Source organism: Barbus barbus (assembly GCF_936440315.1).
Source record: "Barbus barbus genome assembly, chromosome: 28".
In the NCBI taxonomy this organism is placed as follows: domain Eukaryota; kingdom Metazoa; phylum Chordata; class Actinopteri; order Cypriniformes; family Cyprinidae; genus Barbus; species Barbus barbus.
The window spans coordinates 21,955,680-21,972,457 of NC_136756.1; the positions used below are offsets into that span (position 1 = coordinate 21,955,680).

The 16,778-nt window shown below is 36.9% G+C and overlaps 1 protein-coding gene across 2 annotated transcripts in view; it reads right to left on the reverse strand.

Moving 5' to 3' along the window:
- Positions 1–153: 153 nt before the first annotated feature.
- Positions 154–16,778, reverse strand: part of LOC306848078 (3',5'-cyclic-AMP phosphodiesterase 4D-like) — a gene marked incomplete at its 5' end in the record, with an annotated part of 114,631 nt that continues 98,006 nt past the window's right edge. For both annotated transcript variants that reach the window (XM_079382407.1, XM_079382408.1), the window contains 10 exons: positions 154–3,191; positions 4,427–4,609; positions 4,957–5,079; positions 5,258–5,412; positions 6,811–6,910; positions 7,020–7,184; positions 7,281–7,379; positions 7,940–8,115; positions 8,460–8,553; positions 13,451–13,563. In XM_079382407.1, the coding sequence (XP_079238533.1) occupies positions 2,670–3,191; positions 4,427–4,609; positions 4,957–5,079; positions 5,258–5,412; positions 6,811–6,910; positions 7,020–7,184; positions 7,281–7,379; positions 7,940–8,115; positions 8,460–8,553; positions 13,451–13,563 (1,730 nt within the window). In that variant the 3' untranslated portion in view covers positions 154–2,669. The remainder of the gene's footprint in view (positions 3,192–4,426; positions 4,610–4,956; positions 5,080–5,257; positions 5,413–6,810; positions 6,911–7,019; positions 7,185–7,280; positions 7,380–7,939; positions 8,116–8,459; positions 8,554–13,450; positions 13,564–16,778) is intronic.

Below are 16,778 nucleotides of genomic sequence, written 5' to 3' on the forward strand. Positions count from 1 at the left end.
CTCGTCTAGATCCAGTCTTTCACATGGTACCGTACAGATAGCTGCTATTGAGTCAAAAAAATTAATTTAAGAATAAAATAAAGCTAAACAAATCATAGATTTGGTTATAGAAAGATTACAGGTTATTTTCAGAGGAAACAAGAGACAGCATCATAGAGTCAACCCATGCTTTTATTTTGGTGCATATAAAAAAACATTTTTATTAGATTTTACCAGTTTTCGTATGTAAATGTATTTCTACAGTTCTATCCAATAGACTGCAATAAACAAGGAGTCCAATAAACAACTACACGGTCTTGTGAAACCTCCAGACAAGTTTTGTCATTCAAGTCACATAACAAAAAAATAGTTATCCCTAAATATCATTTGTCAAATTCTGTTTGTGTATTTTTCTCATGATTTAAAAAGAGACGAGAAGGACGCACTGATTTCATCCATTTAGGGTCAATAAGAATCTACAGTATATGTGTCAAAATGAGTCCCAAATTGAGCATTCGGGCTTTTTGTGAAGGATCTGGAAATCAAAATGCCCTGTTTTCCCCCAAACAGAAAGATATTTTCTCTCATATTGCATGAAACGCAAATGTCTTCGAATGTCTCAGTCAGATGAACACAGCATAGACGGAAATAGGATGGAGGTTCTTACAGCTGGTCGCAAACCCAAACCAATCACACTGGCCTGCTTTTACCCTGTCCGATGAGGTCTGACAACTTTTGTCTAGTTTTTTGTTTTGTTTTATGCTGGAAGCATTTATGCCACATAAACAGGAGGAACACGACAAACACATCTAGGTCAATTTCCAGCCAGTAGTTTCTTAAGTGCAGCAAGAGGATAAAATCTAAAGAGCTATCTGTAAGGCACAACCCTCAGGCCACGGAACCACTTTCTTGTAAAAAGAAAGAAAAAATGAAAAATAAACACAGTAATGACTATAATTTGGCTTTCCCTTTCTCTACGCAATCTCTCTAGAGACACATATCAATGGGATCATTACATACTAAGAATAACAAACATTCTCTCAGTAAGAGTTCCATAATACAACACCATCACCAAAAGGGATGATATAATCATTTACAACCACATGATAAGATTAACAACATGTACTGTACAGCACAATAAATACATGTAAACAGAGAGAAATGAAAAACAATGTAGAGAATGGAGACGGTTAAAAAAATATCAACTACTAATAAAAAAAGCAAACTTGGCAACAGAATGAGTTTTAAATAGAAAGCAACGAGAAAGGGGTAGTTTCAAAAGGCTTCGATGTTATACAGAATTTTGTACATTTGATTAGGTATATTTACTGCATATGTATAATTAAAATAATATGTTAAGGAAAACGGACTCATAAGCCTGCACTGCCGATGCTACAGTTCGATTAAAACACTTTAATATGCTACAAGCACATCAAAGAGCATTAATAAATAATGCTAGCATGAACGTAATATAAAAAGAAGAGGATGTTTGTACAGTAGATGACAGAGATGAGTAAAGCAGCAATTAAAATCATTGCATTTGGCAATGTCAAAAATATCCAAAATAAATACTAATTACAAAAATAAAAAGGAAAGCAAACTACTGAAATGAAAAAGTACAGTGCAACTAGATTCACACTTACAATGAGGCTTTGCACTGAAGCTGATTGTCCCATCATGTAACAACAGAAAGCACTAAATTGAGCTTGATCATTTATGTCAGTTGTTTTCTGTTTAACTGGCCAGGGACGTAATAATACGATTATTATTATTTAATGATAATAATAATTCATGAAGTGATAATCAGGATTCATTTTACTCCATTGATAGACAACAATGATAGGCAACAAAAACATTTAAGGCTTATTCAAGCTATTATTTCATAACAGATTTCTAACAAAGTTGTTGTTCTTGGGGGGAATACATTTTTTTTTAAAGTTGAAATATGGTCATAATTAGGTATTATTAAACTGAGCAACTTCTTGTTAAAAAAAAAATAATAATTAAAATTATTTTCAGATCTGGATTGGATGCAACAAATAAAAGAAAAACAAAAAAATTGGAAATTACCATATTTACCCCAAATATGGTCATTAAAATGAAAATGAGTATTTTCAGTGTGAAAATAGTGTCTCACGAGTTCTTTTCACTTTGGTACCATGTCCATTCACTTCAAATGACTGATACACAAACACAACAGACAGCTAAATCCAGATTAATAACACATTCAAGGCATCAGGAAGACATGAAGTTCAAAGCATGAAGTATTCACTTCTAAAGTGTTTGTCTGCTAAAATGCTTCGAATTGCCACTTTCCTTCAGATAAACAGGAAAAAATAGTGTCTCGTTGGTGAAAAACAGCTGCTTTCTAAGTTAAATGTTTCTAAAATACTGTTTCAGTCAAAAAAAATATAGAAGTACCTCACAATCAGGAATACAAGTCAAGCTTTTTAACCTTTCATTTGTTTAGTTTGTCTGTATGAATGACAGGTGGGAGTGGAAAAGATATTCCTGAGTGTAAAAATGGTTAAAACACAAAAAAGAGTGAGGAATGAAAAATAAAAAACAGGTTAAAGGCAGACATTTAAAAAGAACTTCTGAACGACATATGAAAAAAACGAATATCTTAACCATAAATAAGTGTTTCTCATCTCTAATATAAAAAAGTTCTGGTGCCGTGTCGTACTGTGTTATGTGTTGGCAGTGTACTCTTCCTCCTCCTCCTCTTCCTCCTCTAAAAGACAGGGTTCTGATAATTCCCTTTCCTCCTCCTGCTCGTCTTCTTCATCCTCGTCCTCGTCCTCGTCCTCCTCCTCCTCCTCCTCCTCATCCTCATCCTCCTGTGCGTCCCCCACCTGCTCGTCCAGGGGGATCTCTGTACATTCGGAGTCCTGTGTGCAAAGGGTTTTACAGTCACTGCAGCTGTTTTCCTCATCTTCCTCCTCCTCTTCATCAGGAGGGCTTCCGCTGTCTTTCTCCGTGTCGGATTCTCCGTCCTCCTCCAGAGTCAGCTCAAACTGGAACTTCTCCTGGCCGGCGGTGCGTCGGCCCTCGCTGCTGGTGTCCAGCGATGGAGAGGGGCTCTGGGGGATGGTGCTCTGGTACCACTCCCTGTTGTCCTCCAGCGTGTCCAAGATGTCCTGGGCGTCTGGGTGCACCAGGTCTGCCCACGTCTCCCACAGTGGGTGCACAATGTAATCGATGAAGCCCACCTAGAAAAAAAGAGAAAGAGAAAAATTTATCATTTCTTTTGAAAGACTAGGTTTGTCTACTGTGGTAAAAAGTTTTATAGAATACACAATATATTGAGTTATCAGTTTTTACATAATATCTTCTGAGGTATTTAAAAGGATTTATTAATTAGCTGGCATATACACTACTACTCAAATGTTTGGGGTCAGTAATTTAATACTTTTATTGAGCAAGAACACATTAAATTGATTAAGAGTGAAGACATTTCTACACAAGATTTCTATTTCAATAAAATGTTGTTCTTTTGAACTTTCTATTTATCAAAGAAACATAAAAAATGCATTACAAGTTCCAAAATATTGAACACTGATAATAATATTAAATGTTTCTTGACTGGAATAATGGCTGCTTTTCAACTTTCCCATTAAACGATTAAATGACATTTTAAAACATATTAAAATATAAAACAGTTATTTTAAATGATAATAATATTTCAAGCTATTTTTGTTTTGACTGTATTTTTGATCAAATAAATGCAGTCTTATGCAGGTAAACATAAGAGACTTCTTTCAAAAACATTAAAATTCTTACCAACCCCAAACGTATATTCTCAAAAAGGTTAACCATTTGATGCATGGACAAAATAACCTCTTTACTGTTTCTTTGAAATAAAATATGGTTATACTTTATTTCGATAGTCCACTTTAGACATTCTACTAACTATAAGTAACTTTGGTAACTACATGTCAACTAATTCTCATTCATTTGCAACTACATGTCTACTAACTCTCAGTAGGGTAGGTTTAGGGTTAGTAGAATAAGTTGACATATACTTGCAAAGTTTCTCATAGTCAGTATGTTGTATGTTGTGGAGCCATCAAAATAAAATGTTAGCAGATATTAAGCAGACAGTCTACTAATACTCTAATGACTGCTAGTTGACATGTAGTTGCAAAGTTACATACTGTTAGTAGAATGTCTAAAATGGACTATCGAAATAAAGCGTTACCTAAAAGATAATAATTCATAATCTTTTTTTCCCCAACAATATAGCTTATATAATAACATCAACTCCATGGGAGTCATGGGATTTATGCTGTCATAAATTATAATACACAAAAATAACAATAACAAATGGGTAAAAAATTATAAAGGAACATAATATAGAGTTATGTAAATATATATGAAATATATAAGCTTGATTATTTTGTGTTCCATTATTTCATTCATCTTTATCTACCCTGAGCTGGCTCACCTGGGACTTCTCGACTGAAGCGTTGTGCTTGTCACACATGGGGCTGATCTCCATGCCGCGCTCCCGCTCTCTGTCCCCCTGACTGAAGAACTCCTCCATGATGCGGTCCGTCCACTGCTTGTACAACTGCAGCGGCTTGGTGGGGTTACTGAGGTCTGCACAGTGCACCATGTTCTGCAAGACCTGAGACATTCAAACAAATATTTACATTCATTTACATATTCAGAAGTATATTATCGTATTCAAATTTGGGTGCTAAACTCTTCAGAGCAGAGGCTGTTAACCTTTAAACCCAGGGACCCCCATCCAGACTCCTCAGCCATGGAGCTTCATAATTCATTTATAGCACTTTATAATAATTTTCACATTGCTATCTTCAAATTAAATGTTTGTTACTACATTTTAAGTAACAAAAATTTTATAAATTATTAATGTTTTTAAATTAATAAAGTAAAAGTATGTATAAAATATATGTATACTCTTTATTGCCATATCTACAAAACAATATGAGTTTTAATAAAAGGACCAACCTGTATCCTGTCAGAGTAGTTATCCAGCAGTAATACCCCAGAACTGGTCACCTTTTTGGTCTCCACCATGGTTTTCAGATCCGCCAATAAATTCATGTGCTTGGACATGTCTGTGGCCAGAACCTGCAAAAAAAGATGGATGAGCATCAATTTTACGTAGCTGAAGAGAACCAATTTTCACATAAATTGAAAGTTTAGTTCCATATTACAAGTATCAGTGCAATCAAACTGCAAAAACAGTCCAGTGTGATAAATTATAGCTAAACTATAGACCAACGACACATTTAACATCGTGACTCACAATGTCAATGACCATCTTGCGGAGTGACTGTCTCTGTTTCTTGGTCAGGTTCTGGAAGATGTCACAGTTCTCTTCCTGCAGCAGTTTAAAACCTACAGCCAGATGATGATTCTCCAACACAGACGAATCATTATACATGAGGGCCAGCTCAGAGTCTGAGATGAGAGAGAAAAAAAGGAGGCGGCACAATTAATTCTATACTGTACTAACTCGACAGCTCTTGTATTAGCAACCTAAATAATAAATTTCAGTTTAGTGGAAGGCTACGGTTTTGCTTGAAAAGAGCGCACAAGTCATATGAACCACTTTCATGGTGCTTTTTTTGGAGCTTGACCTTTCAGAACTGCGTAAAGATTCATCAAAATGTCTCGTTCAACGGCTAAAAACAGCAGCATATATATAGAACAACATGCATCCTCCTCTTGTGTTCAAGTTTCTGCTGAGCTTGTGAGAAGCACTACTGGTCCCTCCATTAGTCATTGAGGGGATTTTACCAGCTGTGTAGGTGGGACACGTGAGCTTCGTGATTCACCGACACATGTAGCCCACCTAGCACATGCAACCATAGCATGTGAAAATCGCCCGATTGACCACTTGCTGCACGTGATAACAGCTTAAACACGTATTGATTTGTGCGGGTCTGCTACTTTGAACAACCGTGATTAAGCTAAAAGTGGTTCTAACAGCTGTGAAAAACATTGCACACCACGTGATGTTCCTTTACGGATACAACGGGAATAGGGTTTGCTTTTTTGATTTAGTATAGTATTTAGACTTTTCCCAGTCAACCTGGACCATGTATAGCAACTTTGAATTTTAAAGTATAACAGAGGTCTTAAAGGAATAGCTCACAAAAAAAAGGAAATTTGCTGAAAATATACTCAACCTCAGGCCATCCAAGAGATTTTCTTAATCAAAGCAAATTTGGAGAAACTTAACATTGCATCACTTGATCACCAGTGGATCATCTGCAGTGAATGGGTGCCGTCAGAATGAGAGTCCAAACAGCTCATAAAAACATCACAGTAATCCACACCACTCCAGTCCATCAATTACCATAACAAACTGTAGCTAAAATACGAGTACTTTATCCATAATATTGCTGTCCGAGATGAAAAAGTCATCCATCTGAATCAGGAGAGAAATATAAACAGATCAAGCACCGTTCACAAAGGAAAGAAAAAAACAGTCAGAAGCAACAAATTTAAAAATCTTTGTTTCTTACAAACACGCAGCTTTTCACTTTACAAGACGTTAATTGATGGACTGGAGACATATGGATTACTTGTGGATTACTGTGATGCTTTTATCAGCTATTTGGACTCTCATTCTGATGGCACCCATTCACTGCAGATGATCCATTGGTGAGCAAGTGATGTTATGCTAAATTTCTCCAAATCTGTTCTGATGAGGAAACAAACTGATCTTGGATGGCCTGAGGGCGAGTAAATTTTCAGAAGGTTTCCTTTTTGGTGTAAACTATTCCTTTAATGTCACAGCAGCAAAAGAAAGTTTAATAGTAAAGTGTCATGTTCTTAGAGCTAGAGACTTACTAGTGTTGATGAGAAACTGGTTGGAGACGCCAGGATGGTCAACATCATGTATCGCACTGGCAAATATGGCAGCGAAAATTTCAAGGTCTGTAAACACAGCCTGAAAATAACAGACAAAAAGATTTTCTAAAAGCTCACATCGTAGTCCACTTTTTTCTCATCAACAATCAGAAGAAACAGCATTGCATACTGGGACAGCAGTATCATACCTCAAGGGCAGGGGTTGATAACAGGACGTGAGTGGACTGTGTGACATCAGCAGCATGGATGTTGTTGTGATAGGCAACGTCAGCATGGTAATGGTCCTCTAAAGTCATCAGATAGGTGATAAACGTGTCGAGGGGAATTTTAAACGTTTTTAACAAGTCCCTCTCCTACAGAAAGACAACCCATATGGTTTGTCCTTGTTAGCAGGAAAAGACATTAAAGCACACTTGAGCTTGAGGGAACGAATACTGTAAAAAAAGTACCTGGAATATTGTGTGCATCATAACCGTTAAAGGTCTGTTCCCAGAAAATTCTGACACTTTGAAGACATTAAGGCCCCATTTATTCACATCTTCAAGCTCCTGAAATGACACAAAGTGAAACACATATAGTTTGATTTTCTTCATTGAAGTTTTCTGTGCATCTCTAATTTATAGCTGTTTTATTTTATACACTACCGTTAAAAAGTTTGAGGTTGGCAATATTTTTTAAATGCTTTTGAAAGAAGTCTCTTATGCTCACCAAAGCTACGTTTATTATATCAAGAATGCAGTAAAACAGTGATATTACAATTTAAAATAACTTTTCTATTTTTCTGTTTTAAAATTTAATAAACAAAAAAATTTAATTAAATGAAAGCTGAATTTTCAGCAGCCATAACTCCAGTCTTCAGTGCCATATGATCAAATTCATGATGAAATCATAATATTATGCTTATTTAGTGCTCTTCTTATTATCAATTTTGAAAACAGTTGTGCCGCTTAATATTTTTGTGTAAACAGCAAGACATTTTTTCTGGATTCTCTGATAAATAGACAGTTCAATATAACAGCATTTATTTAAAATAGACATTATAATAGCATTATAACAAAAATTCTGAATATTTTTTTGTATTATTATTTAATATATGTTTTAAGATTACCTTGGCCAGTTCATCTTCTGTTTCAGTTTTAACTCCAAACCGAGGGATGTTAGAGTTGGTAAGGCTGGAACTGTGCGTTAACTTTTTTACCCCACTAATCTGGGACATCGGCCTTTTCTTCTTCTCCTTGTCTTTCTGGGACTGGGGCGTTGGCATTTCCACCTCGTGTTGCTTGTCTAGAGAAACAGAAAATACTCATAGAAGGTTCTAGAAATTTTTGTAAAAGAATAGTGGGCTATGGTCATTTAATGGTCTCACATGTGGCTGATTATTAAGCTACATGACCGTCAGGCTACAGAGCTGCTGTTGACCTGCTTTTTGCTCATAATCAGCACTTCAGTTGTTCTAGTTCTCTGAGTTTCCCCAAAAAAATTCACACAGCTGCCCTCCTCCAGTCAAAATGCTTTAACTCATTTGTTCATTTAAAAATGCTATGCATGTTGCCACATAACAGTACAGTTGTATTCTACACTCAATGTAAACATTCATATGTTTATTATGGTTTTTGTGGGACACTCACCTAAGAATGTACTGGAGATGAACTCAGACACCTGGTTACCAGATCGGCTCATCTCTGAGAGGTGAGTCAATTCTCTGTTCAACATTCTCTTGAACTGTTGAGAGATAAACAAACAAGGAAAATTATTATTATTATTATTTTAGATTTAGACATATTTGGTGTGAAAAAAGTCTGACTGTTTTTTGAGGATCCATAATTATTTATGAAAAAAAAAAAAAATCCAAGTAAAAACATCTAGTGTGGAGGTGTTGTGTAACATTTTAGCACCATTGTCCAAACACCCCCTCTTTTATTCACTGCTCTAGACACCATTTTACCTTTTTTAATCATTTAATGGATTTTCTGTTGTCAGCTGTGTCGCAATCTATTGGCAGATACACCATGGTTTCAGTCCTCCAAACAACCCAAAACATATGCATCCTCTCACACTGTTGAGAATGTCAGGTCAAAACGACCTGCTGGGTCACACCAGATAGACGCCACAAAACAAAATACCTCTTTCCCCGTTTCTAGCAAGATTTGCAGACACCAGCTAGAGATGAAAACCACCGCATGCTCAAAAATAAACTTGCTAATGTGCACAAACAAACAAGTAAAACAGCCCAGAGACAGCACATGATGTGCTGGTGCTTTTTATAGTAGTTTGGTTCAAATAGTGATACAGCCTAAACGAAAATAGGAAAGCACAAACAAACGACAAAGCATAGAATAGAAATTTAAAAAAGGAACATTTAGGTTTTTAAGCACTGTAATTATGATAAAATGCTGATTTTAATATATATATATATATATATATATATATATATATATATATATATATATATAATCTAATCAAAAAATACAAAATGCCATTAATTAACAAATCCATTCTTCTTTATCCATGTTTCTTTATGCAACCTTTGTTCTTTATGTAACCACGTACTAAACACCAGTAATAAACAATAACAGCCCATCCAACCACATTCCAATATAAGAACACAGTATTTCATGATTAATTAGCTTACCTTAATGTATCCCCAAGAAACTGACAGCAAATAATTTGCCTCGGGCATTTTGAATGAGTAAGTCCAGATAGCAGATGAGATTAGAAAACACTGGCTGATAGGTAAGACGAACAAAAACAGCTCAGCGAGAGAATCTCAAAGCTCCATTTATTTTGAAATCCTCCTGAACTAGGGTTATGATATTAGACTAAACCCCATGTGAAAAGTCCAGAAATTCCAAGGCATTCCTTGCGACGGCCGACTCCATCGTTAAGAAACCTGGCAAGATTCCTTCTAAGACAGAGGAGGGCGTGAAGAAGCCACGGCATTGTCTGACAGCATCTATCCGTGAGCTGCGCACTCAAACCAAATAGACTGAAAAATGTCTGCGCCTTTGAAGGAAAATATGCCCAGTTAACAGCTTCCAAATAAGGCTGCGTTTCACACAATCATTCAGGTGAGAGCCTCTGACTACAGCCCTGCCAATCAGGCGGCTCCTTCAGATTAGAATGAGCTCATCGCTGCAGCCGATTGGCCGAGCTCGCATGTAAATCCTCCGGGAGTGCTTTCCTCCTCAGGACCCCTCCCACTTCACCCTCTAGATGTCTGCAGCTCAGTTGGAGGATGTGTTTCTTTGTACGAGAGCTCTTTAGTACAGCAGATAGCTCCCCAAAAGGGCACACAGTCATTATGTGTGGTTTGGACTAATGCATGTTCATGTCATGTTTGAATATGCGCATATGTGTGTGTGGACAGATGCAGGTGTATGTGTGGAGGGGTGAGGTAATCTTCATGACATGACGTGAGGTTTGGAAGTGGACATTGTGTCAGCCAGACTCATAAAATATTCAGTGAAGTTCATTCACTTAAATCCACAGAGGGGAGTCAATGGAGAACATATGTGATATGAACAAGAACAAAACAAACCGATTATGCCGTGCTAGATTTGTCCTGGTAAATTGTTAATGAGCCCTTGAATAAAGCAAAAACTATGCCGCGAAATGTGCCATTTTATTCTATTACTGATTGTAACTGGGGAAAAAAAGGTTTCTAAGGGCTAAACAATCAAATGTTTTCAATGGTCCAGTAGTTTAGACTTTTTACTAGCCCTGCCCTATGGCAAGATCATTAAAAATGACACCTGTATATTACATTTTATAAAAATAATATATATGTAAGTAAATAATACAATTATATTCAATTTAATTGATTTAATTCATTAATTCAACTAAAATGCACTAATTATGATAAAATATGCATTTTAAACATATACATTATAAATATAAAAATACAAAAATGCAAATATATATGATGGCTATATACAAAATAATGCCTCTTCCTATTCTTGCATATTTCTATCAACAGAATTCTGTCAAATTGGCAAAATACTAAAATTTTCAAGTCATAAAAAACAGCAATCTATATGCAATATAACATAAATATATGGTCAGGGCCTGAAGTATTTAGCCAAATGTATGATAACTGTGTAATAGACTTGCAATGGCCTACTATCCAAAACCACACTGTACCCAGAGAGCAAGTGACTAAAAAAGTACCTGTAGGCCTCGTACATTTTTAGAAACATGTCACTGAGGTATTGTACCAAAACCTGCATCTTTCCACTGAGCTGGACAGAGCCGGTGGCAGAAATACGTACTGCATGGCAGCAAATAAAGAGCTGAGGCAGTGGAGCTGACAGAACATGGTCAGGGGTTATTTCACACTTCTGGTCCCTATGTACCACTAGTGGGATGCTGAGTAATTTGCAGCTTTACTGGAGCAGATGAGGCGACGGTAATAGGCTGTTGCGGGTCCGTTTGGACAGAGGTGACTGTGTTTCTATTGTTGGAACATCTAGAGGGTGTTAAAACACGTCTTCCAGCAAAAAATGGAAAGATATCACACAATTTGTAGCTGTGATTCCTTGAAAATGTGTTTTCTGGGACAGAGGCCTAAATAATGATTTGTTCCTGAATCCATCCCTCTAGTTTAATAATATGCCTTGTAGATCAAAAGCAACGTTCATTCATTATTTCTTCTGAACTTACAAGGGATTTGATGACGTCTATAAATTGTGAGCTCAAAATAGCATAATGTTGAGGTCAAAATAACATAATTCTTATTCTAATATAAACTGCACATATACTATTTCAGCAGACTAAACAGCAACAACATAGCCATTGAGCACTCTTTGATTAATTACAATGATGCATAAGTTTTCAGAACTCCAATATCCATAACACGCATACAGCTTTGAAAAAAAAGCATTTCCCAGATGCAATTCAGATGAGCAAATAGTCAACAATACAAAAATAAAACAAATTCAATTTGACAAAATACCAGATCAGATAGCATGTAAACTGCACATTTTCCTAAAGTGACACTGTCCAACAGTCACATGAAAGCAGGTTAAATGAAATCAAAAGTAATCAAAATGAACTTACAGTAAAATGACTTGAAACACAAAATCATCCAATAAAAATGACTATTGTTAATAATAATATATGAACTAACCCAAAAATTGCATGAAATTAAAATAATAATATAATAAAATTAAAAACAAAGCAGTAATATAACATGCTTTTTACTGAAGCATTATTTTGACTTTGAACCAGCTTGGTTGTAGTAGTATAATAAGATATAAAAATAAGACATAAAAATATAAAGCATATAGTATTATTAAATAATATTTATAAAATAATTTTTACATCATAATATAAAAATCATTATTTTTTCATTATTTGTTGATAGCATAAGGTCACATGAAAATATGTAGCCTTGAAATATTTCATATAAATGATGTACCTGAACTGATTTGCTACCCAGATATCACTGCTTGATCAAAAAAGTTGCAGTTCTGCTTGAAACTGTCTTTCAGATTAATCCCTATAGCTGAAAAATTCAATTTTAGAGTTATAAAACAGATCAAAATTGAATTCTTATGATGAAATAGATATGTTTTTCTGTCACTGAAATGGAAAATGTATTCAAGCACCCAGGCTAATATAAACACTGACTGCTAATAACTCATAAAAACAATGGCAGCTGGACATCTCCACACAATAACTAAAAATGTTTTTTATAACAGTCTAACTATTTCTGTTCTGACACAACATGAAAACAGTGTTATTTATAACAGTCCAGTAGGATATAACACTTGCGTGGCGAGTGTGAGGCAGTTTTATACGGGATACGCCACTATTGCTATTGAGCTAAAGCAACAAAGCAAACTGACAGACCTTGTGCGTTTCCATGGATACTGGGTATTGAGGAGGGAAAGGGAGGAGGGGGGGGTTCGGTCGAGTGAGACGTATGAAAATGTGAGTATTTGACGCTTCTGTTACTTATGTCTGGTCACCTCTGTCAGACCTTTAGCCCGGTTGTCTAAGAAATATTAGAAGCATCTCAAATCTTGTTTTTTTAATAAGGTGTTGTGGCTGAGTGGACTAGACAGGATATACACTACATGCTGATTAGCATGCTGTATGTGTACTGGGGCCTTGCTGGAGACTGCGAGCATGCTCAGTGCAGCCTGAATGACGATTCTGCTGCTGTTATTGCAACCAGTGCACTGCTTAAAAGACACCAAAGCATGACCATATAGTGACACTCAATGATCTAAATCATCTAAACAGTTTAGTTGTTTATTACATATGTTCATCATCTCATGCTCATACTGACAAGGCTACAATCACAGTATGATCAGGTCTACCAGAATTCAACAAACAACAAAAAGCATTTGCAATATCCTAAAATAGTCTTTTGATCTTAAGGCACTATATCATAACTGTACATTGTACACAAGTGCAAAATAATTCAGCATAAAATAAAATAAAATAAAAAAATTTAATGAATAAAAATTTAATTTGTGACTGTGAGTGAGCTCCATTTGTGACTGTGAGTGGAAACTGAAAACCTGAGACAATAATTGCACTTCATCAACTTGCAGGACTATCCTAGGGAATTCTAAAAAGCAACAAATAACCCAAGACGCCTAGATCTTCTTACCTTGTTGGATGCCATCTCGCTGACCGAATGCCTGGTTTGGAGGGTCTCAAGCTGGTCGAGGCACCAGTCCAGCTCCTCCAGGGTATCTGTGGCCAGTTTCTGGTAGGCCTCCTCTGGAGGAAGAGAAGGAGGCAAGGAGTCAGATCTCAGAGGCTTTAGGGGTCTATCTGAGGCTCCCAGCAGAGGGCCCAAACTGCTGTAGACCGCCATGTTGGGATATCCCGACAGAACGCATGGGTGATTCTTCATGCTGTGCTGAAGCCCTCCACAGTGAATGATGGGGCCCCAAATCGAGCCAAAAAACAAGGTTTCCAAAAACACCGTAATCCAAACGAGGCACCGTAACGACCAGGAGTGGGAGTCAGATCTTGTGAGAAGCGGGGAACACTATATCCCTTACGAAAACATACAAAGGGACCACACAAACCAACAATCACGCAGCTCACAAACAAAACGACAGTCACCGCAGAATCTATAGTCCTACGTGTCGAGGAGCCCGGAGTCAAACCTCTCATCTCGGGACAGGGAGAATGTCATTGCTGTGGGCAGGCCCATCTCTGTGTGATAGATGCCGGTCTACATCCAAGAAGCAGAGGAGCGTGCGGTGGCCCCTAGGAGCATGCGACCCATAACAAAGCATACAGGCATAGTGTCATAACAATAACACACACGTATACTCGCTCATACACGCATACGAGCACAAACGCAAAGCATATAGAGGGCTGACTCCAACAGATGAGTGACTTGTTCCTGTTTCCAGTCTGCTGCAAAACAGAACAAAGGTGCTCGCATCTGCCTGTCCCCTTTTCTCAGAGCGGTGGATGCCCTGCACGAGCACGGGGCAGCCGTGGAGCGTCGCTAGCCGAACGTGAGCCGAGCTTCCTCTTGAAACAGAAGCCTAAAGCCTGCCAGTGCCGCTGCATGCAGGAGAGTGAGGACTTCAGCTAAAACCTGACATGAACTTTACAGGATTTGGAGCTGAGGAGCTCAGGTCCTTCACAGCTGACAGTCTGAGAAAGGTTAGAGGTGTCCAATGTTTTTTGTTTTTGTTCTTGGAGATGAAGCTTTATGATTTAGGCTTATAAAGATTGCAAATAATTTAGTAATGAAATTGTGGTCAGCATTTCAAGTTTGCTGAGATGGTACCCTTTATGAAATGCAAAACATCTGTTGCATGTGCATTTTCGAGAAAGGTTATTATGACCATATGAGGGTATAAAAAGAAGTGAAACAAAATAACAAAAGACTTACAAAACAGACGTCAGTGCAGCTATGCTAGACATGTTGATTACTGGAAGCAACTATGAAAACAAAGCTAGACAGAATGCATGTGCCACATGTACACTCCTTTAACAAAGCACACATTATCTTATTCATTGCCTGTCTGTGTGTGTCTCTCTCTTTGCATGTGTGGTGAAGCACACAGGGCTGGGGTGCCACTTTCTCTGAAAGAGACTGCACTGACGTCAATGACATTCTTCTCGTGCTTAGCGCGACATCATACACCAGCTCATGAGAGGGCACTGGCTCCATAGACAGGAGAGCTGTGGCGAAAAGCTGGACTGGATTCCTCTAATCTGAGTCACAGGCACTCGCTACCATGTCAGCAAGGAAATCCTCATCAAAACATTTGAGAATTTGTTCGGATACACTAGAAATCACAAAAAAACTACCTTAAAAAGGTACAGATAAAAAATAAACATGCAGTGAAAGTCTGTTTGATCACATCTTTATCCTCCATTTGTGAACAGAATTTGTGTAAATTGCAACTAGACTAAGATTTTACTAAAATGCAACTTAATGCGAGTAAGATTATATATTTTGAAGTGAACAGTTTTTCTAGTTTGTTTTTTTTAATGTTCATATGCATTTTCAGTGGCAAGGGTTTTCAAACGGCCATAATAGTGGGTCTGTACAAAATTTCCAATGAAATAAAAAGTCTGAAAATAAAAAAAGAGGCTTTAGACCAATATGTATGGTTAAAGGTGCTATATAAATACATTTAAATTATTACTAATTCATTTAAATTAATAACATTTTCTAGATAATATTTTAAGAATTTACAATGACAACATAAATGCCAATTATTTATTTTTTAACAACATGTTGTCTTGATAGCATGACACTTTTCTTACACTTAAAATATATGGCTTTATATTTTAGGAAGCAGATTTTTCACAATTTGATTATATTTGGGTCCTTAGTATAAAAAGGTTTGATATCCCCTATTTCTATGGTCTTCTGGATTGCTAGATGATTCCTTACTGGCCCAAAGTTTAAAAAAAAGCCCTCTTCCCTGTGGTATTCTGGTCTGTAAATATGGCTCTGGTCCCTGCTTCAGTGTAAGTCTATTAATCACTTGTTTTATTGCCTGCGCAAGTCTGATCACACCTCTTCTTAACAAGCTGCATGATTTTAGGAATCATGCCATAGCAAGCCCCACTAATTAGTCATTTAGATGGCACTTTTATCCACAGCAACTTACAGCACATTTATTAGGGAGAGACAACATGAAGCTAAGTGTCTTGCTTAAAGCTATAATGGTGATAGTTTACAGATCACCTCTTTCATGGATTTTAGCCTTCTGGTGACCAGGTCGTATCTTCAGCTGCAGGCGTCATCATCCTATTCTACATTAAGGTATATGGATATTTAAGCAATCCACACTCAACACCCACCAGGGTCTTCTGACAATTTTAGTGGTCACATGACATCTAAACTCAGCATGGGGAGTTAAATTGTATAATGTGTCCATCTGCTCACTGCCTCTAGTACAAATCAATATTATAAATCTATAACACTGGTGCTTTTTATCTCTGCAGCTGAACATTCTGCTCATGCTAAACATCCAGCAAGCGCTCTGTACTACAGTTCTAGGTCAAACACCTGCATCTCAAAACAAGCTTTTCTTTGCACACCTTATAAATGGACCACAAACAGAAGCTAATCAATACAATGAGCAGTGCCTCATGATTATGGCAAAGACACTGTCATATCCCAGGATGCTCTATAAAGCATGAACAAACGATTAAAGTGAGCAAAAAGTATCTTTAAAGCTTTAATTTGGGAATAGAGGTTATTATGACGTATGATTTAATTTTTCTTATCCGCTTCAGAGTACATGACATGCACACTGTGATATGTGATGTCTGGAGGTTGCCCTTATGCTGGTATAGACAAAACTGAAGGTGCCACACAAAGACAACATGATCCCTCATATCAGACAGTGCCTAACAGTTCTCCACAAATTAAAACAACCCTTATCCTAACAATAAACAAACCGAAAAACTCAGAGAAAGTGCTCTTTACAATATATCATATATCTGAT